Here is a 20965-nt window from a genome sequence, read left to right on the forward strand (position 1 = left end):
AGACAGGGTCTCCCTGTAGCCCCAGCTGTCCTGGAACTCACTATGTAGACCAGGCTGGCCTTGAACTCACAGAGCTCCACCTGCCTCTGCCTCCTGAGTACTGGAATTAAAGGTGTGTGCCACCATGCCTGGTCTGTTTTTATTTTATGTATATTGACCTCAAGTATGTAAATTCACCTGTGCAATGCCCGTGGAGGTCAAAGGAAGGTGTTGAATCCTCTGGAACTGGAGTTACAGATAGTTGTTAGCTGCCATGTGGGTGCTGGGACTCGAACCCAGGTCCTCTGCAAGAGCAGCCAGTACTCTTAACCACTGAGCCTTCTCTCCAGCCTCTCATCAACTTTTTGTGCTAATCCATGTTGGAAGTATAACTGAACAGTTGATGGGGTGAAAGGGGCTGCTGTGAATACTTTATAGGCTCTGTTTAAACTTTAGTTTTCAGAAGGCACTTTGTGGAAGTGCTGTGGACCACTGAGACTGGCTTGCCATCTGACCTGGAGGGTTGTACTTGGTGCCACCAGTATTCACCGTACTTCTCTCTCTTTTTCTGATGTCTTCTCTATGTAGCTCTGGCTTGCTTTAGCGAGGCTGGAGACTTATGAAAATGCTCGTAAGGTCTTAAATAAAGCACGTGAGAACATTCCTACAGACCGGCACATCTGGATCACAGCTGCCAAGCTTGAGGAGGCAAATGGAAACACACAGATGGTGGAGAAGATCATTGACCGAGCCATCACCTCCCTGCGGGCCAATGGTGTGGAGATCAATCGGGAACAGTGGATCCAGGTAAGCTGTTGCCGAGTGTCCTTCCTACACTACAAGTAGAGGTGGCTAGGCCTGGTGACATACTTGTAATACCAGCACTTAGGAAGCCAAGCAGGAAGATTGCAAGTTTAAGGCTAGGCTGGGCTACATAAAGCAAGACTGTCTCAAATGACTGAGTGAATGCATCAGACGTGTTTTATATGTTAGGGTCTCACATAAGGTGTAGGATGGCACTAGAGAGTTCTCAAACTGTCAGAAGAAACAGGCACATTATGTCTTTACTTGCTGTTGTTGATGGACTTAATACCTTGAGCAGTCTTCAATGATCTCTTATGAGGAATCTTATGCTTATGACTAGCATTTTTCTGTGGCCTCCTGTGTCCAGCTCCTCATGTCTTTTGTCTGGTAAGCTATGTTGCCATTTCTGTTCTCTGTTGATTCTGTGTTCCAGTTTTTTTTTTTTTTGTTTATATTTTTTTCTTTGAGACAGGGTCTTACTATGTAGCCCTGGCTAGCCTGGAACTAACTTTATAGACTAAGCTGGCCTCAAACTCACATCCACCTGCCTTTGCCTCTTGAATGCTGGGATTAAAGATGTGTGTCGCCGTGCCCACATGTTCTAGGTTTCCAATACCTGTGATTTTCCTTCTACCTTCAGGACTTTCTATAACAGTTCTTATAGTGCGGGCCTACTGACATTTTTAGTTTTTTTCTGTGTCTAGAAAAATCTTTATTTCACTGGGCATGGTGGCTTAGGAAGCAAGATTGACTGGTTGAGGCCAACCTGCTCTACATAGTGACTTCCAGGCTAGCTTGGGTTACATAGTGAGACTCTTGTCCTGATTTTATTTTTTTAATTTTTAAATTTTTTAATTTTTTTTTTTGCTTTATTATTTTATGTGTATGCATGTATTGCATGCATGTATGCAGGTGCACCCTTGTTCAATGCCCATGGAGGTCGGATCCCCTAGAACTGGAGTAATGGACAGCTGTTAGCTGCCATGTGGGTGTTGGGAACCGAACCTGGGTCTTCTCAAGAGCAGCCAGTGCTCTTAACTGCTGAGCCGCCTCTCCAGCCTGACCCTGACTTTATTTTTTTATTTTTTTTTAATTCACCTGTTTTTTTTCTTTCTTTTTTAAAAAAACATTTTTCTGTTTGGTGTGTGTACTTGTGTATTCACTTGCCATTCTGTGTTTGGATGTCAGAAGTGACTGTCCTTGGGTGTCAGTTACCACCTTCTACCTTGTTTAAGGAAGGGTCTTTTATTGTTTGCTGCTCCACTGTGTAGTCTAGGTCAGATGGCCTGTGTGGGATTCTTCCCTCTTACCTTCCATCTTGATGTAGAAGTGCTGAGATTTACAGGTACTTGTCACCTCATCTGACTTACATGGTTCCTATGATCCAAACTCAGGTCATCAGGCTTGCTCGGCAAGAGCTTTTACCCACTGATCCGTGACCGTTTACCTTTGTTTTTAAAGATGTGTTTGTTCCTAGGTTAATACTTTTTTCTTCTTGTACTTCAAACACATACGCACTGCTTGCTGCCTTTTCACATCTGTATTACTCTGTCTGTAATGTGTTCTCTTTTTAAAAGTTCAGGGAAAGGTCTTGCTCTGTAGCCCTACCTGGCCTTGAACACTCAGGCTTCCTGCCTCAGCTTCCCAAGTGCTAAGATTGTAAATATAGTACCATACTCAGCAGTTGTTAAGGTTTTTTTTCATTATTGGTTTTTGTGATATGTCTAGTTTCTTGTGCTTGGAGTCCATTAAGCTTCTTTTTGGTGTGTGTGTGTTGGGGGGTATTTATGCATGTGGTGGGGAGGGTGCATGCATGGAAACCAGAGGAAGACATTGGATGTCCTGCTCTGCTACTCTCTACTTTATTCCTGTGAGACATGGTTGCTTACTAACCTTGAGGTTAAACTGGTTAGAGTTCTTTTTTTATTACATTGTATGCATATGCCATGGTGCATATGTAAAGATTAAAGAGCAACTTGTGGGAGTTGATTCTCTGCTTTTACCATGTAGGTTCTGAGGATCAAACTCAGGTTGTCAGGCTTGGGCAGCATGCAACTTCACCTTCTGAGCCATCTTGCTAGCCCTAGAGCTTAATTTTTGATTGTTTATTAATTTGTAATTACATTATAGGGCTGGGAATATAGCCTAGTGTTATAGTGCTTGCCTGTCATGTATAAGGGCCCCGAGTTCAACCTCTAGTACTACACAAAAAATTCTATAAAATTCATTTTTGTGTGTGTGTTTGATGTTGGGAATGATCCTAGGGCCTTGTGTGTTAAATAAGCACTCTTCCACTATACTCTATCCCCTAGCCCCCCACTCCACTTTTTTTTGGTCTTTTTGAGACAGGGTCTCTCTGTAGTGACAGCTGGCCTGGATTCATTATGGTGACCAAGCTGGCCTTGAACTCATAGAGATCTGCCTGCTTCTGCTTCCCAAGTGCTGGGATTAAAGGTGTATGCCACCATACCCAGCTCCTATCCCTTAAAAAAAAAATTATTTTTATTTTATGTGTATGAGTGTATTGTCTGCATGTGTATTAATAAGTATACCTGTGTTGTGCAATGACAGCAGAAGTCAGAAGTTCTGGGATTCCCCTGGAACTGAAAGATGGTTGTTAGCCACAATATGGGTGCTGTGAATCAAACCTGGGTCCTCTGCAGGAACAGCCAGTGCTCTTAATCACTGAGCCATCTCTCCAGTCCCAGATATCCCTTAGTCCTTTTAAAATTTATTTTGAAGCAAAGTTTTACTAAATTTTTCAGGCTGGGCCTTGAACTCAAGATCTTTGTGCCTCATCTTCCTGAGTACCTGAGTTTTCAGGCTTTCGTAATGAGGCCTTTCAAACTCCACTCTTCTGAACCATACAGTTGAGTTACATGGCCTCACTGTAGTCTTAGAACACTCTTACCACGCTATAAAGAAATTCTGTATCTAATAGCTGTCACTTTCCTTTCCTCAACCTCTAAGTAATCCCTTTTTCCCCCACCATGGATTTCCTTTTCTATTTTACCTTCATGCTTTTTTAGAAATTTTATACCAAGGTAATCATAACATATATGGTTTTTTGTGATTTTTTTTTTTTTTTTTTTTTTTTTTTTTTTTTTTTAAAAGTAATATAAAACCAAATGTTTGTTTTGGATTTTTTTTTTTTTTTTTTTTTTTTTGTCTTTTTTGATACAGGGTCTCCTTGTAGCCCCAACTGTTTTGGAACTCACTATGTAGACCAGGCTGGCCTCTAACTCACAAAGATTCGCCCACCTCTGCTGCCCAAGTGCTGGGATTAAAGGCGTTTGCCACCACGCCTAGTCCTTATTTAGTATTTTAATACTTGTCTATCACTGTATTTGTTGAAATCTTTTTTTTTTTTTTTTTTGGTCTTTTTGAGACAGGGTCTCCCTGTAGCCCCAGCTGACCTTAAACTCACAGAGATCCACCAGCCTCTGCCTCCCACATGCTGGGATTAAAGGTATAGATCACCACGCCTGGCTTTATTTGTTGAAATTTTTTTTTTTTAGTCTTTTTGAGACAGGGTCTCCCTGTAGCCCCAGCTGTCTTGGAACTCACTATGTAGACCAAGCTGGCCTTGAGCTCAGAGATCTGCCTGTCTCTGCCTCCTGAGTGCTGGGATTAAAGGCCTGCACCACCATGCCATGCCTCTTTTAAACTTTAAAAAAAAAAATTTATTATTTTTATTTTATGTGTATGCGTGTATTACCTGCATGTAGGTAAGTACACCTGTGTCTTGCAGTGCCCTCGGAGGTCAGAAGAGGCTGTCAAATCCCCTGGGACTGGAGTTATAGACAGTTGTTAGCTGCCATGTGGGTGCTGGCATTTGAACCCAGGTCTTCTGCAAAAACAACCAGTGTTCTTAACTGCTGAGCCATCCCTCCAGTCCCTCTTTTAGCTTTTATATTTGATCATAAATATTGAAGTTGTATTTGTGATTTTCTTTTTGGGGGGAGTCTATTTGAGACAGGGTCTCCTGTAGCCCCAGCTGTCCTGGAACTCGCTATGTAGACCAAGCTGGCCTTGAGACTCACAGAGATCTGCCTGCGTCTGCCTCCCGAGTGCTGGGACTAAAGGCGTGCACTACCATGCCTGGCTGAAGTTGTATTTGTGAACTCTCAGTTCTGTCCCGTTGGGCTGTGTGCCTCTTTGGGAAGTACGAGCCCTGTATTCATTTATTTATTTATTCATTCACTCATTCATTGTGTGGACTCATATATGGTGTATGCAGATGTGTGGGCTCATGTGGACCCAGAGGTTGACATTGTTGTTCACCTAATCTCAGAGAGGGTCTTTCACTGAATCTGGCTGGAGCTTGCCATTTTGGCTAGACTAGTTGACCAGTGAGCCCCTAGGATCTGCCTCTATCTCCCTCCCAGCTGTGGGGTTACAGATGAGTGCTGTCACACCCAACTTTTTATGAGGCTGCTGCGGGTCCAAACCCAGGTCCTCAAGTTCATTCAGCAAGCACTTTACCCACTGAGTCATTTCTCTATCCCTTCTTTTTCCCTTTTTTCTTGAAAGTTCTTGCCACGGATTCTAGATTGACCTTGAACTCTTGATCCTCCTGCCTCTACCTTCCAACTGCTAGGATTTTAGTTGTATACCACACACCTGGCTCTTTTACTTTAAAAAAAAAAAAAAAAAAAAAAAAGTTAATTTATTTTTATTTCATGTGTATGTGTACAAAGCCCATATTGGCCAGAAGAGGGTGTCTGATCCCCTAGAACTGGAGTTAGAGCTTGTTATTAGCTGCCATGTGGGTGCTGGGAATTGAACCTGGGTTCTCTGCAAGAACAGCTAGTGCTCTTAACTGCTGAGCCATCTCTCCAGCTCCCCATCCTTTTGTATTTTTCTTTTTCTTTTTTTTCCTGGTCTTTTTGGGACAGGGTCTCCCTGTAGGCCCAGCTGGCCTGGAACTTGCTATATAGACCAGACTGGCCTTGAACTCACAGAGATCTGCCTGCCTCTGCCTCCCGAGTGCTGGTATTAAAACGTGCGCCACCACACCCTGCTTGTATTTTTCATTTTGAGACAGTCTTACAAAATTTTCCAAGTTGAGGAACCTTGGACTTCTAAGAGTTGGACTTCCAAGAGTCCAACCTTGAGGTTAGAATTTTCTTACCTCAACCTCCCAGGTAGCTAGATTTACAAACATGTACAACCAGAGCTCAGTTTATTTTTTATACTTTAAAAAAATTTTTTTTAAAATTTTGGTTTTTTGACACAGTCTTCCTGCTACTTTTTGTGCTATTGTATTTTTAGTAGGTTTCTTAGGATTTTCTTCATGCAAAAGTATGTTATTTGCAAAAATAGCTTTGTCTCTTTTTATTTATTTATTTATTTATTTATTTATTTATTTATTTATTTTGGTCTTTTTGAGACAGGGCCTCCTAGTAGCCCCAGCTGGCCTGGAACTCACTATGTAGACCAGGTTGGGCTTGAACTCACAGAGATCTGCCTACCTCTGCCTCCCAAGTGCTGGGATTAAAGGCATGTACCACCACACCTGGCTCTATTAAAGAGACTTTAATGTATGCTTAAGCATGAGGATTAAGAGAAAAAGAGGTACTTAGAAGAAAGATATACCCAAATGTAAGTAGAGGCTCCTCAAAGAAGAGGCACCAAGAGTTAGTATTTCTTGATTATTTAAGGTGTCCTATAGTATAATGTCTGTACACTACCTCTGTTTTTTGTTTTGTGTTTTGGTCATTTTGAAGCAGAGTCTCAAAAAATACAGTGCTGAGATTAAAGGTATGTGCCACCACACCCAGCACACACTACCTCTTACTCTTTGGTTTTCTTGTCTTGCTGGTCTTTCCTCTGTCCCCTTTGCTAGTTTTCCTTTTCTAAATTCCTAAATAAATGCTGGCAGGTTAGACCTTAGCCCTTTTCCTAGACTTTTCTTTGATTGCCCATTGATTAGAATATTATTTAGGTGTGAGGAGCCCTGGGCTCTTCCCACAGCCTTGAACGTATGCCTGCTGCTCTGCTCTCTGGCACATACTGTGGCACTGCTACCTGGTGTCTCCAAAACACCCATGAAACTGCCTTGTCCCTCAGTCCTGTATTTGGGCAACACCCCGTTCATTCTTTAGGAGTCATTGCTCCTAAAGGATTTTTCTTTTTCTTTTTAATATTTTAATTATTTTATGTGTACGAGTGTATTGCCTGCATGTATGTGAGTGTATCATCCGTGTCGTGCAGTGCCATGGAGGTCAGAAGATGGCTTTGGATTCCCCTGGAACTGGAGTTAAGGACGGTTCATAGACGCCATATGGGTGCTGGGAATCAAACCTGGGTCCTCTGTAAGAGCAGTCAGTGCTCTTAACCACTGAGCCAACTCTCCAGCCCCTCCTAAAGGATTTTTCATATCCAGTCCACAGAGGGATTAGATCTACCTTCACACACACACTCCAGGTCCAGTTGGACATATTCTAGGTGACTGTTGCTTTCTTGGGCAGATCACCCATCCCTACCCAGCATACAATAGTACCTCTTGATGTTTCCTTAGTCTCAGCATGCCCGATTAAAACCCCCAGATGCTTCTTGTCATCTGGAATAGACACCTATGCCCATACTATGGATTATAGGCCCAGTGGGTCAGGGCTTGGGGTCCTCACCCTATTGCTGCCCTTTTCAAGGTGCACTTACATGTCTCCACTTCAGATCTCTGCCCTTGTTTCTGCTCTCAGATGCTTTTCTGATGCCCACAGGGCCCTAAGGGCTTCAGAGAGGGATGGATTTCCTATCCTGCCTTGCTTGTTCATTTCATATCCTGTCTTAATCATCATGCATCATCATTGTGTGTCGTCCCCCCCCCCCCCAGGGCAGTTTTGCATACATGAGAATATAATTGTAAGATAAATTCCATAAGGTGGAATTGCTGGGTCAAATGTGTACATGCAGTATTTTGATGGAGGATATGAAGTTGTCCTCTATAGAGGTCATCAGTGTGTAATCCTTCCTCAGCAGTGAAAGATCCATGCCATCCTTTTCTGAGCAAGTGAGTCAGAACACTTTCTGTTGCTGATCTTACAATGGCACTAAAAGTAATTTATCATTCTTAGAGATAATAATGGTTTAGAGGGGCTGGAGAGACGGCTCAGCAATTAAGAACACTGGCTGCTTGTGCAGAGAACCCAGGTTTGGTTCCCAGTACCCACATGGAACAATGTGGGCTTACAACAATCTGTAACTCCAGGTCCAGGGATCCAGCATCCTTTTCTGGCCTCCTTGAACACCAGGCACACATGTAGTACACTTATGTACATGTAGGCAAAACCCTGATATATAAGAAATAGATAAAAAACCAAATCCACTATGGTTTAGAGTTTCTTTTCAGGTGTTTAAATTTCTTATATTTGGTTTCTGGTAAACTGTATATCTTCATATCCTTTGCAACATTTGTCTACTGGGTCATTGTTTTATTGTTTTTTTTCCTAATTGATGTGCAAGATACTTAGTTTAGGGCTAAAGAGATGGCTCAATGGTTAAGAGCATGTGCTATTCCTCCAGTTCCTAGAGGACCTGAGTGTATCCGTTCCTAACACCCATATCAGGTGGTTCACAACTGCCTGTAACTCCAGCTCCAGGGGATCTAGCATCTCTTCTGGCCCCTACAGGCATCCACACATATACATACAAGTTTAAAATACTTTAAAAAATATTTTACTGTTCTACATTTTTGGTAACATAGTCTTGTGTCTCATGTTGTAGAACTTTGTGGCTTTTCTCCAAAAATCCCAAGTCTGCTTTCCTAAAATTGGGAGTGCTTTGCTGCTGGTGGCCTGCCTAGTGAACTGCCCTTTCAATTGGTTATCTGCCTCAGCCTTCCAGGTTTCTGTCTTACCTCCTGTGTAACCAGGCTCCCTACCAACAGTTCTTCCTGTCTGGGTCAGAGTGTCTCTTCTTTTTGTCTTTTTTTTTTTTTTGTCTTTTTGAGACAGGGTCTCCCTGTAGCCCCAGCTGACCTGGAACTTGCTACGTAGACCAGACTGGCCTCGAACTCACAGAGATCTACCTGCCTCTGCCTCCCAAGTGCTGGGATTAAAGGTGTGCGCCACCACGCCTGGCCTTTTTGTCATTTTTAACTTGGGAGTTCTAGCCCAAAGGATACAAACATTGTTTTTTTTTTTTTTTAATATTTATTATTTTTATTTTATGTGTATGAATATATTGCCTGCATTTGTGTAAGTGTGCACATGTTGTGCAATGCCCATTGAGGTCCGAAGAAGGCATCAGATCCCCTAGAACTGGAGTTACAGACAGTTGGTAGCCATCATGTGCTGGGAATCAAACCCGGGTCCTCTGTAAGAACAGTTAGTCATCTTAACTGCTGAGCCATATCTCCAGCCCCAGACACAAATATTTTCGAACTTGCTTTTTACTCATACTATTCTTAGAGCTTCTTTAGCATAGGAAATTCTTAAGCCGAGCATGGTGGCACATGCCTTTAATCCCAGCACTTGGGAGGCAGAGGGAGGTGGATCTCTGAATTCAAGGCCAGCCTGGTCTACATAGTGAGTTCCAGGCCAGCTGGGGCTACAGTCTCAAGAAAACAGAAAAAGAAAAGAAAAGAAAGACATTCTTATAGCCATGGAATGGCTTAGTATAACCTTTGTAATGCAGTAGGACCTTTCAGTTACTCAGTGTTTATTGAGTACTTACATGCTAGATGGTGAGGACGGGGCATCAGCGAACAGATCAGCCTGACAGATAATGGTGTTCAGGGTTGCCAGGCTACATGCCCAAGACCATAGATATCTTGGTTCTTACCATTCAGAAATAACATGCACTTTGCAGCCCTGACTTCAAAATTCAGAGTTTTTGTGTTTCTCTTTCAGGATGCTGAGGAGTGTGACAGGGCAGGGAGTGTGGCCACGTGCCAGGCTGTCATGCGTGCTGTGATTGGTATCGGGATTGAAGAGGAAGATCGGAAACATACCTGGATGGAAGATGCAGATAGTGTGAGTTTGCCTGCTTGTTCCTTGCCTAGAGTCTCTGTCAGGAACAGTGGCCCCTTCCATGAGTAGGCTAATTACAAATCTTTTCCTCACTCACCTTCTGTTCTCCCCTGCTTAAAAATCTTTCTGATACACATATTTTATTTATTTTTAATTTTTATTTATTATTTTTTAAATTTTTATTACTTTTTTATTTTGTGTATATGTGTATTGCCTGCATGTAGGTAAGTGCACCTGTGTAGTGCAATGCCTGTGGAGGTCAGAAGAGGCTGTCAGATCCCCTGGAACTGGAGTTACGGACAGTTGTTAGCTGCCATGTGGGTGCTGGGATTTGAACCCAGGTCTTCTGCAAGAACAACCAGTGTTCTTAACCGCTAAGCTATCTCTCCAGCCCTATTATTTTTATTTTATGTGTATGCGTGTATTGCCTGCATTGTAGGTAAGTGCACCTGTGTCGTGCAGTGCTCTCAGAGGACAGAAGAGGCTGTCAGATCCCCTGGAACTGTAGTTATGGACAGTTAGCTGCCATGTGGATGCTGGGATTTGAACCTGGGTCTTTTGGAAGAACAGTCAGTGTTGTTAACCACGGAGCCATCTCTCCAGCCCCCATATTTTATTTTTACTTCTATTTGTTTTTGAGACAGAGTTTCACTTTATGGTCTAGGCTTATCTTAGACTGGAGATCCTCCTGCCTCAGCCCCCTTAGTACTGGGATTACAGGAACATGCACCACTCCTGGCTCTGATACACTTTGATGCTATTTTAAATGGAGTTGTAGTCTTAAGGATAGCAGACTTCTATGAATCTGAGTTTAAATTTATTTCGAGTGCTTACTAAATGGAGGAAGCAGCTGTTATAATGGTGGGCCTGCTGGAGCTCTGTGTAGCTAGCCTACAACTTTTTTTTTTGTCTTTTTGAGGCAGGGTCTCCCTGTAGTCCCAGCTAGCCTGGAACTTACTATGTAGACCAGGCTGGCCTTGAACTCTTAGAGATCTGCCTGCTTCTGCCACTGCCTCCTGAGTGTTGGGATTAAAGATGTGCCACCATGACTGGTGCCTACAACTTTTTTAGGTAAGTGGCAGACAACTTCGATGGCATCAGGTTCCCTTCCACTTCTTGGTTCCCATGCAGTTAAGAACACTGGTTGTTCTTGCAGAAGACCCGGGTTTGAATCCCAGCACCCACATAGCAGCTAACAACTGCTATGTCCGTAACTCCAGTCCTGACAGCCTCCTCTGTCCTCCAGAGGCATTGCACGACACGGGTGGACTTACCTACATGCAGGCAATACACACATACACATAAAATAAACAAATAAATAAATAAATAAATAATAAAAACAAATTTATTTCAGAAAACATTTTGCATACAAGCTGCTGCTGCTGCTTTTGAGATTATTTCCTCAGAACAGGTTTCCAGGGGGAATACCATAGGGCCAAATTTATAAAAATTTATAAACATAAGTTTAAAGAACTAATACAGATGTTTGAAAGAAAACAGATTTATTGAGTATCTTGCAAGGAGGCAGCAGTCTGCAGCCTTCCTGTAGCCTCGCTTTATTATTACTATTATTATTGTGCTGTGCATGCATGCGTGATGTGTATGTATAAGTACACATGCTACAGTGTAGCACATGTGGAGGTCAGAAGACAACTTTGTAGTCAGATCCCAGGGATTGAACTCTGGCTTGGTAAGTTCCTTTATCATCTTGCCAGCCTTAATTTGATTTTCCACCCCCCAATTTTAGGATAGAACTCAGGGTCTTGAATATGCTAGGCAAATTACTGTTGGAACTATCTCCAGCCCTTTTTTTTTTTTTTTTGTCTTTCTGAGACAGGGTCTCCCTGTAGCCCCAGCTGGCCTAGATTTGCTGTGGAGACCAGGCTTGAACTGATGGAGAGCCACCTGCTTCTGCCTCTGAGTGCTAGGAATAAAGGCATGCACCATCACACCTGGCTTCCATACCTTTTAAAAATTTTTTCATCTATTTTATGTGCATCTGTGTTTTGCCTGCATGTATGTAAGTACACCTGTGTCACACGTTGCCCAAGGTGGCCAGAAGGGGGCGTCGGATCATGGAACCGGAGTTAAAGATAGTTATTAGCTGCCATGTGGGTGCTGAGAACCAAACCACTGAGCCATCTTTCTAGCCCTTTTCTTTTTTTTCTTTTTTCTTTTTTTTTTTTTTTTTGGTCTTTTGAGACAGGGTCTCCCTGTAGCCCCAGCTGGCCTAGAACTCACTTTGTAGACCAGGCTGGCCTCCTTGAGCTTACAGAGATCTGCCTCCCAAGTGCTGGGATTAAAGCCATGTTCCACATGCCTGTTCCAGCCCTTTCTTTTCATTAAATTTATTATTATTATTTTTATTATTATTTAGATTGAATCTCACTATACAGCCTTGACTGACTTGGCACTGTGTAGACCTGGCTGGCCTGAAACTGTGAGATTAAAAACCTATGTCGCCGGGCGTGGTGGCACACTCTTTTAATCCCAGCACTCGGGAGGCAGAGGCAGGCAGATCTCTTGAGTTCAAGGTCAGCCTGGTCTACTTAGTGAGTTCCAGGATTAAACAACAACAAAAAAGCCTGTATTCTATTCAGAAGCTGCCTCGGATCATGTTCTCAGGTCAATTTGGGATAGGACCTCAATAGGGCTTCAGGCTGTCTTTGTGTTTAAGGAATCTGGTTGGTTGGTTGGTTGATTGATTGATTGATTGATTGATTGATTGATTGATGATTGATTGATTGACTGACTGATTGACTGATTGATTGATTTTGGTGTTGGAGATGGAACCCAGGGCCTGAGCATGTTGGGCAAGTAGAGACCAGTAAGCTGTATCTCCCACCCAAGTCTGAATTTTTGAGTACTCTATTTTCACAGAATCCCTTTTGACCTGCCTCTCTGTGATGTTTGCTTGTGGCTTGGTTGAAGTTGTTCTTTGGAAGGGTAGAATGTCAGGTCTTTATACAGAGGTATATGTACCTGTTCACACTGACTAGCTGTCACAGGTGGAAGCTGCTGTTGACTCTCCTCTGTTTAGCTACTGTTTCATTTGTGATTAGTAAACATTCATGAGGAGGCAGTTTGAAATTATGTAAGTATCCAATTATCTTCAAACATTGACTCACTAGTTTGAGAATCTATTAATAATAGTGGTTGCAAAAAAAGACAAAAAAAAAGAAAATGCCAGGCGTGGTGGTGCATGCCTTTAATCCCAGCACTTGGGAGGCAGAGGCAGGCGGATCTTTGTGAGTTCAAGGCCAGCCTGGTCTACATAGTGAGTTCCAGGACAGCTGGGGCTACAAGGAGACCCTGTCTCAAAAAAGACAAATAATAATAATAATAGTTGGTTTTTGTTGTTCTTGTTTGTTTATCCTTCCTTCCTGTGTGTTTCTTTTTCTTTTTTTGATAGGGTCTCACTATGTAGCACAGGCTGGCCTCAAACTTGCATCAGTGCTGCCTTAGTCTCCCAAGTGCTGGATTTACAGGCAAGAGCCACGGTGCCCAGGTCATGAATGATGTTTTTGACTGAAATAATTATTTCTGTGGTATTTGCCAAGGGGTGATTTTCTGTTTCTGTTTGGTTATAGCTTTCATTTTGAGACAAGGTCTCATGTATTCCAAGCTGGCCTTAAACTCCTTGTGTAGCTGAGGATGACCTTGGACTTTTGATCTTTTGCCTTCACTTCCCAAGTGCTAGCATTATAGACATGCACCAACATGCCTGGTGTATGCAGTGCTGGATATTGAATCCAGGACCTGGTGAATGTCAGGCAAGTATTCTACCTTTGGAGCTACATCCCTAGGCTTTGGTTTTGGGTTTTTGAGACAAGGTCTTTCTATGTAGCCCAGGTTGGTCTTGAACTTGGGATCTTTTTGCCTCAGCCTCCTGCTCAGGTCAAGTAGTAATTTTTTTTTTTTTTTTGGTCTTTTTGAAACAGGGTCTTTCCCTGTAGCCCCAGCTTTCCTGGAACTCACTATGTAGACAATTTCTGTATCACTGTGCCACACTCCTGTCCCTTAAATAACATTTTCTCTACATTTTATGGGTTGAAATGCCACAGTAATGGAGAGCATTCCTATTCTTCATCAGTGTGTGTTCACTTCTTCACGTCTGGAGAAACTAGTGATTCATCTTTTAGTTGTGGTGTCCCTTGAGGCCAGTGTGTTAAGTCCTTGTGGCACAGAACTTAGGTGCTGGCTCTACAGCCTGTGGATGGTCTTATGTGTACTAATGCAAGTTTTACTCCTTGAGTGAGTCCAGAGGTAGGCCAAAAAGGTTTTACCATATTAGGGCCGGAGGTGTGGCTCAGTAGTAGAGCACATGTCTAACACGCACAAGGCTTTGGGTTCAACTCCCCAGTACCAAATATATCCATACATTTAGAGAGACCAACAACCTAGTCTGTGTATTGAATGAAAATTCTCTCCTATGTAAAAGAACCTAACACTTGGTTGTGGAAACTTCTTTATTCTAAACACAAAATCACATGGTTTGCACCTCTCCCCTTTATTGCTTTTGACAAATACGGAAGCCTTACTGGACACCACTCTGCATGGAAAACAAGTGTGAGAGCAAAAGTCCAAGAATGTTTTAGATTGTTCATTCTTCTTTTCTTTCCTCTTGCTTGCTTGATGTAGCCTGGAACCTTGAACTCAACAATCCTGTTACCTCTGCCTCTTTAGTGCTGGGATTGCAGGCATGTGCCATCATGCCCAGCTTTTCTCATTTTCATTGTCACTTAACCACATTTGCTCAGTAACTACAATTTTCCTTGTCATGCCGAAGTGAGAAGTAATGTTTCTGGGGCTGCCCAGAAGTATGGGGTGCTCTCCTAGTACGTGTCCTCACTGTGGACCTGGCCTGCCCTGGGCACTATTACTTGATGCTGCAGGCAGTTGAGGCAATGGAGAGACTAAAATCTTTGCAGCTGATCCCCATTGCTTTGATCAGCAGCTACACAAAAGAGCATAGACTGTGTTTACCTGTCTGTATACTCTATGGATACATCTGGTCAGGGCACAGCAGCAGGGCCCTTGGCTTCTCTGGTGGTTAAGAGTCAGGTCATGTGATATAGGAGACATTGGGTTTGAGAAAGATCTTGACACACTCCTGTTCCTTATTCTCTTCCACACCTGTTTCTGCACACATTGACAGTATCTGACCATCTGAGAAGGAGTCTTGGATAGCCAGGTACCGTCTCTGTGGCATGAACACAACTGTGAATACAGCTCCACTCAGGGTATTTGGACATTCACGATTGTAATAGTTTGTCCCTGTTTCTCCCTAGTGGCGTCTAATTTACCTCCAGATACACACCCCTTCTTGGTACAAGAATACCTATAATGTCTGCAGACTATAGAAAGCAGTGATTTTCCCCGAGAGGGAGCCTTTAGTCTTTGAGCCTGAGTACAGTTGTCTGAGCTTGTTCTGTATGTTGTTGGGTGTCATGGTCACCATGAAGATCAGTTAAACTAGTTCTTGGATGCTGTCATGCATATGATATCTGGCTTTGCCATTTGATATTACCCATCATTAAAATTTTTTTAAATATTATTTAGTGTGTGTGTATGTGTACTTGTACATGTATGTATACACATGCCATAGCATGTATGTGGAAGTCAGAGGTCAACTGTGAGAGTTGGTTCTCTCTACCATGTGGGTCCTGGAGATTGAATTCAGGTCATCAGGCTTGATGGTATCTTAACTTGCTGAGGCATCTCAGGTCCATTACCCATCACTTTTAATATCAATTTATATACATGGATTTTTTTTTCTGAGTTAGAAAAAAAAAGTTATGTCTGCATGTATCATGCACCATGTCATGCAACGCCTTCAGAAGCCAGAAGAGGGCGTAGGATCCCCTGGAACTGGAATTTGTTAACCACCATGTGGATGCTGGGATTTCAACCCTGGTCTTCTCTCTTCTGTAAGAGCAGCTCTTAATTGCTGAGTCATAACTCCAGCCCCATACATGGGATTTTTTAAAGATATATTTTTGTGTGTGTGCACATGTGTGCGTATGTGTGCATGAGTGTGCATATGCCTTGTTTGCAGATATCTATAGAGCCCAGAAGAGGGCATCAGATTCCCTAGAGTTGAAGTTAACTAGTGGGTTGAGCCTCCCAACCTGGGTGCTAGGAACTGAACTCAGGTTCTCTGGAGGAGCGCAAATTCTCTTAACTGCTGAGCCATTTCTCTAGCCCCTAAAATCACTTTTTTTTAGATAGGTTCTCCTGTTGCCCTAGTCCTTCTGGAACTCGTCTGTGTAGACCAGGCTAGCCTCTATCTCACAGAGATCTGCCTACCTCTGCCTCCCAAGTGCTGGGATTAAAGGTGTGAGCTACTGTGCCTGGAGTTAAAATCACTTTTGAGTAAAGGAAAAACCTGAAGGAGCCAGGCTTGCTGGAAAGCAACTACTCAGGAGGCTAAGGCAAGATTGCAGATTCAACTGGCTGTGGTGCCACATACCTTTAATCTCAGTGCTCAGGAGGCAGAATCAAGTGAACTCTGAGATCATGCCAGCCTGGAAGTTCCAGGCCAACTGGGGATACAGGGAGATCCTATCTCAAACAAAACAAAACAAGACAAAAAATAAAAACAAACATAAAAGCTTGCAAATTCAAGGCTAACCTGGGCAACTTTGGGAAACTCTTTCAAAATAACAAATAGAGCTGAGAGGGGCCTGGAGAGATGGCTCAGCTGTTATGAAGAAAGGGCTGAGAATGTAGCTCAATAGTAGATTGCATGCTTATTACACACAAGGCCCTGGCCTTGGATTCAGTGTCTAGTAATGGGAGATAGGGTGAGGGGATCTGAAGGAAGCAGAGCTATGGTGCACGCGTGCTGGGCACCCTGGCGTGGTGTGCACGGGCACGCCTGGGAGTCGCGGCGCGGGTCCAGTCCCCTGGTCTCAGCCACGCGCCCTGGAAGGAGGCGGTCTGGCCCCGCGGGCTTCTCCATGTCTCTGTGGGTCTCTGCTGCTGGAGTGTTGTCCAGCCGTGTACCGCCTTAATTTCCCCCCGTGCGCTTTCCTCTTGATGCGAGATCCACTGGCCACTGAATCATGCGGGAGAGCGCAAGACGGCTGAAGCTGGGATCCGTGAGCTGGTGACGGAGGAATGCTGCCCCCCCGGGGAGACTAGATTGCAGGCAGGAGACACAGACTCAGTCCAGTCAGGTTCAGTGCTACAGCTCTTTATTCCAAGTCTCAGTGACCCAGTTCCTGGTCTAGCTCCAGCTCCGCTTCTAGCTCCAAATTATTGAGAGAAGACTAGGATATTTATACCATGGGGGTAGTGGTAAAAGCTTTGGCTGATAGATACTTTGTGAGACATTTCTATTTGCATATGGAAGTGGGTTTCTGCCATGCTGCCAGACTGCTGACTACCTGAAAAATCACACAGGAAAGCATGGTATTCCTAGAGCCAGAGGCCATGTTTATGTTATGGCATTTGTGGCGGGCACTTCAAAAGGAGAGTCAGGAAAAATGCCAGGAAGGCACCCCGCTATGAAAGGAGTCTCAGCACATAACTCCGAGCTCATGAGCTATCCCGGATATGAAGAGACTTCTGCATCACATAACAGAGGCCCCCAACACAGAGCCTAGTGGTATATGCTATATTTCTGCAGGATTGGTGGGCTTCTCATCCTTTTTGTTTTGATTTGTCATATACAGGTTTTGAATGGGCTTAGCTTTTGAAAAAAATTTTTTATTTTTTTTGTGTGTGTGTGTTTGCCTGCATGTTTTGCACCTATGCGTTCAATACCTTCAGAGGCCAGAAGAGAGTATCATATCCTCAGGTAGTGGATGTTAGCCATTGTGTCAGTCCTAGAAGAGCAGCCAGTGTTCTTAGCCACTGAGCCATCTCTCTGGCCCCAGGCTTAACTTTTGTACACCTAGTTAAAAACCAGCATGTGTGATAGCTTCAGCCTGTGTCTATGTGCATATAAACAAACTTACCTTAACCACAGCCCTGTATGTGTGTATGTGTGAGTGCATACATGCACGTACCTCATTGTCCTGCAGATGATAACTGGTGCTCCTCTTACAGCTCTTGCAAGCCAAGAGGCTTGAAGACAGCCCCCTGGACTATTTGCAGTGTTTGTGTCCCCATCCTTAGATTATAGCTTATTAGATCAATGTCACAGCATACTTGGTACCACATGCCATTCCTGAGAATTTTAAGAGGATGGGAAATGTGTCAGCATTTGTCCCATGGCAGTGCTAGGCCACCTTTCCACACAGTGTCTCTCTGCTATAGTGTGTGGCCCACAATGCCCTGGAGTGTGCACGAGCTATCTACGCCTATGCCCTACAAGTCTTCCCCAGCAAGAAGAGTGTATGGCTACGAGCTGCATACTTTGAAAAGAACCATGGTACCAGGTATGTGGTTGGCCTCCAGTTCCTGCTTCTGTGGTACTGGATTTAAATCTTATTTTCCTGACAATCTGCAGCTGACATCATTTGGGGTCTGGCTCTCTGGTGATGGGCAGGTTGTGTTGAGGGTAGATGCTTTTAAGGGTTCTTGGGACTTTGCAACTCTATTGTTTATAACTCTTCTGTGATAGGATTATCACTATGTTTTAAAGATTTGCTTATTTTTATTTTAGTATATGAGTGTTCTGCCTGCGTGTGTATAAGTGCATCATGTACATAAGTGCATCACATATGTACATGCACCCCAGAGACCTGAAAAGAGGGTGTCAGGTTCTCTGGAACTGGAGTTACATACTGGGAACCAAACCCAGGTTCTCTGTAAGAGCAGCAAGTGCTCTTAATTGCCGAGCTGTCTCTACAACTCCAGATTATCACTATTTTATAGTTGAGAAACCAAGCCATCAAGAAGACCTGTCCTGCCCTAGTTCCTCATGGATCTCGGAGTACTCAAGTATAGGCTAGAGACTGGAGCTAGTACTGTTAGTGCCAGGGCACTGCCTTCAGCAGTGGGCGGTACAGTATCTACACCCATGTAAGCTGTTTTTCATTTGTTCTGGCTTTCTGGGTTTTGGCTGGTTTTTCTGCTCAGAAGGAGGTCCTTGACAGTTTTCTTTAATTGTAGTTTTTAATTGGAAAAACCTTTGGGTCTGCCTTATTGACTGTAAATGCTGATTAAATTAGGCATTTCAGTTTCTTGTTTTAAATGTGTAACTCTCCAGGGCATTGGGCTCATGTCCATGGACACCCTCCATTCATCCTCTTCTGGGTCCTCAGAAGAGCTCTTGGGTGGGAACAGACCTTGCCGGTTTCACCAAGGTTGCAGCTGGGACTTCAAGCCCTTGTTTCTTTTCTGGTATTATTTAACGTCTGTTTCTTGAGGGCCTCTTTCTACCCTGCCAGCTGGTTTGGTGTTTCAGAATTAACTCCTTAGGGAATTTGGGAACATTTTGAAATGATCCCGATAGCTCATTCTGTAGGTCACCTGGGACAGTTTAAGTGTTGAGCAGCATAAGTATTTTGTCCTGCTGGGTGTGGGATTAGCCCTTATGACCCATGGCCTACATGTGTATTGCTGTCCACTTGGTGTTTCAGTGGCTGGTGTCTCCCCCCACCCCCCATTCTACTTTATCTCGCTGCTGGCCCACGGACTGATGAGGGGAAGCATCAGCACTTCAGCCCAAGGCTTTGGGGAGCATAATGTTGTTCCTGCAAACATTTTCCATGTAGTGTGCTTTTGTGTGTTCCTTGGCTTGCTGCTGAGCACATGAGGTCCACGGGGGTCATCCTCGAAGATAGTGTGACCGAGAGGAAGAGATTTCATACCCACTACCCAAGGCTGGCAAGTATTCTTGCTCAGTAGTGACCTAAAATCACTTGCTTTAATAAGACCTTTATTTTGAATGTTAGGGACCTTAATCTTTATCAGTGAATCCAGGGTGTCCTCTGCTTCAAGATGAAAAGACCATTGCTGTCACCAGACTGCCCTGTTATTGATACCCCCAGGACATGTGGCTGTAAAAGGTTCTGCTGTTCAAACAATGGTTTGCTTTGTAGAAAGTCCTCTTCAGTAGTTGGTTTTAGATTCTTTATGGGGAGGAAAGATTTCCCCATAGTCTCCCCATCATAAAATCTGGTAAATCATTGATAGTGCTGAACTTTGGAGTGGTAACTGTCTCTTTAGCACCTATGTTGGTGGCTGTGTGCTCTGGTTTTATAGCCCTACCCCTGGTGACCATGGCCTTTGTCTTGCAGGGAGTCTCTGGAGGCACTCTTACAGAGGGCTGTGGCCCATTGCCCCAAGGCAGAGGTGCTGTGGCTCATGGGTGCCAAGTCCAAGTGGCTGGCAGGGGATGTGCCTGCAGCAAGGAGCATCTTGGCCCTGGCCTTCCAGGTGGGTTGAGAGATACTCTACTGGGAGGGCCATGAACACAAACTCAGCTTTGGTGCCACTGGGACCTCAGAGCTTGTCCTGTGCTTGTGCTTTGGGATGTGCCATTTTCTAGAGACACTAAACTCCTATGAGTGACCTTATCCATGTGGCCAAGGCAGGAAGAACACCCCAACTAAGAACATTGATTTCTTGGTCCCTTCCACTTAGTGTGACCACAGGTCAGATGTTCCAGAACATGAGGTTGCAATGTAGGCCACCTGAGTGTTCCAGTACCCTTGTGGGAATGGAACTCCTTTAAAATAGCTACATTTACCTGACCTAACTAGGCCTGGCTGTTATAACATCTGGAAGGGTGTGGGAGGGGCCTGTGCATATGTATGGTATGTGTACACAGTTGTGCTTACCTCTGTGTGTATTTGTGTGTGTGGAAGCTAGAGGTCAACCTAGAGTTTCTGCATATATCACTTTCCATTTTATTTTTTGAGATAAGGTCTCACTGAACCTGGAGTTCATCATTTTGGCTTAGTTGGATCCCAGTGAACCCTCGGGATGTGCCTGTGTCCACCTCCTAGCACTGGGGTTACAGATCTGCATTGCCATGCCTGATTTTTATGTAGATGCTGGGCATCCAAACTCAGGTCCTCTCTTGTTTGTCCACCAAACACTTTACCCACTGAGCCATCGCCCTAGCCCATGTGTAGTATTTAAAAAATACTTGATTTTTCTGCCAGGTGTGGTGGCTCACACCTTTAGTACCAGCACTCAAAAGGCAGAGGCAGGCGGATCTCTGTGAGTTCAAGGCCAGCCTGGTCTACATAGTGAGTTCCAGGCCAGTTGGGGCTACAGGGAGACCCTGTCTCAAAAAGACCAAAAAA

The 20965-nt window shown here is 43.9% G+C and overlaps 1 protein-coding gene across 1 annotated transcript in view; it reads left to right on the top strand.

Moving 5' to 3' along the window:
* The window catches only part of Prpf6 (pre-mRNA processing factor 6), a 56306-nt gene that overhangs the window by 25611 nt on the left and 9730 nt on the right, over positions 1–20965 (top strand). Inside the window, exons 11-14 of the mRNA XM_008843316.3 lie at positions 568–786; positions 9639–9761; positions 18024–18145; positions 19952–20090. Of these exons, the coding sequence (XP_008841538.1) occupies positions 568–786; positions 9639–9761; positions 18024–18145; positions 19952–20090 (603 nt within the window). The remainder of the gene's footprint in view (positions 1–567; positions 787–9638; positions 9762–18023; positions 18146–19951; positions 20091–20965) is intronic.

This window comes from Nannospalax galili, unplaced genomic scaffold (assembly GCF_000622305.1).
Source record: "Nannospalax galili isolate Female #2095 unplaced genomic scaffold, S.galili_v1.0 scaffold160, whole genome shotgun sequence".
NCBI lineage: Eukaryota > Metazoa > Chordata > Mammalia > Rodentia > Spalacidae > Nannospalax > Nannospalax galili.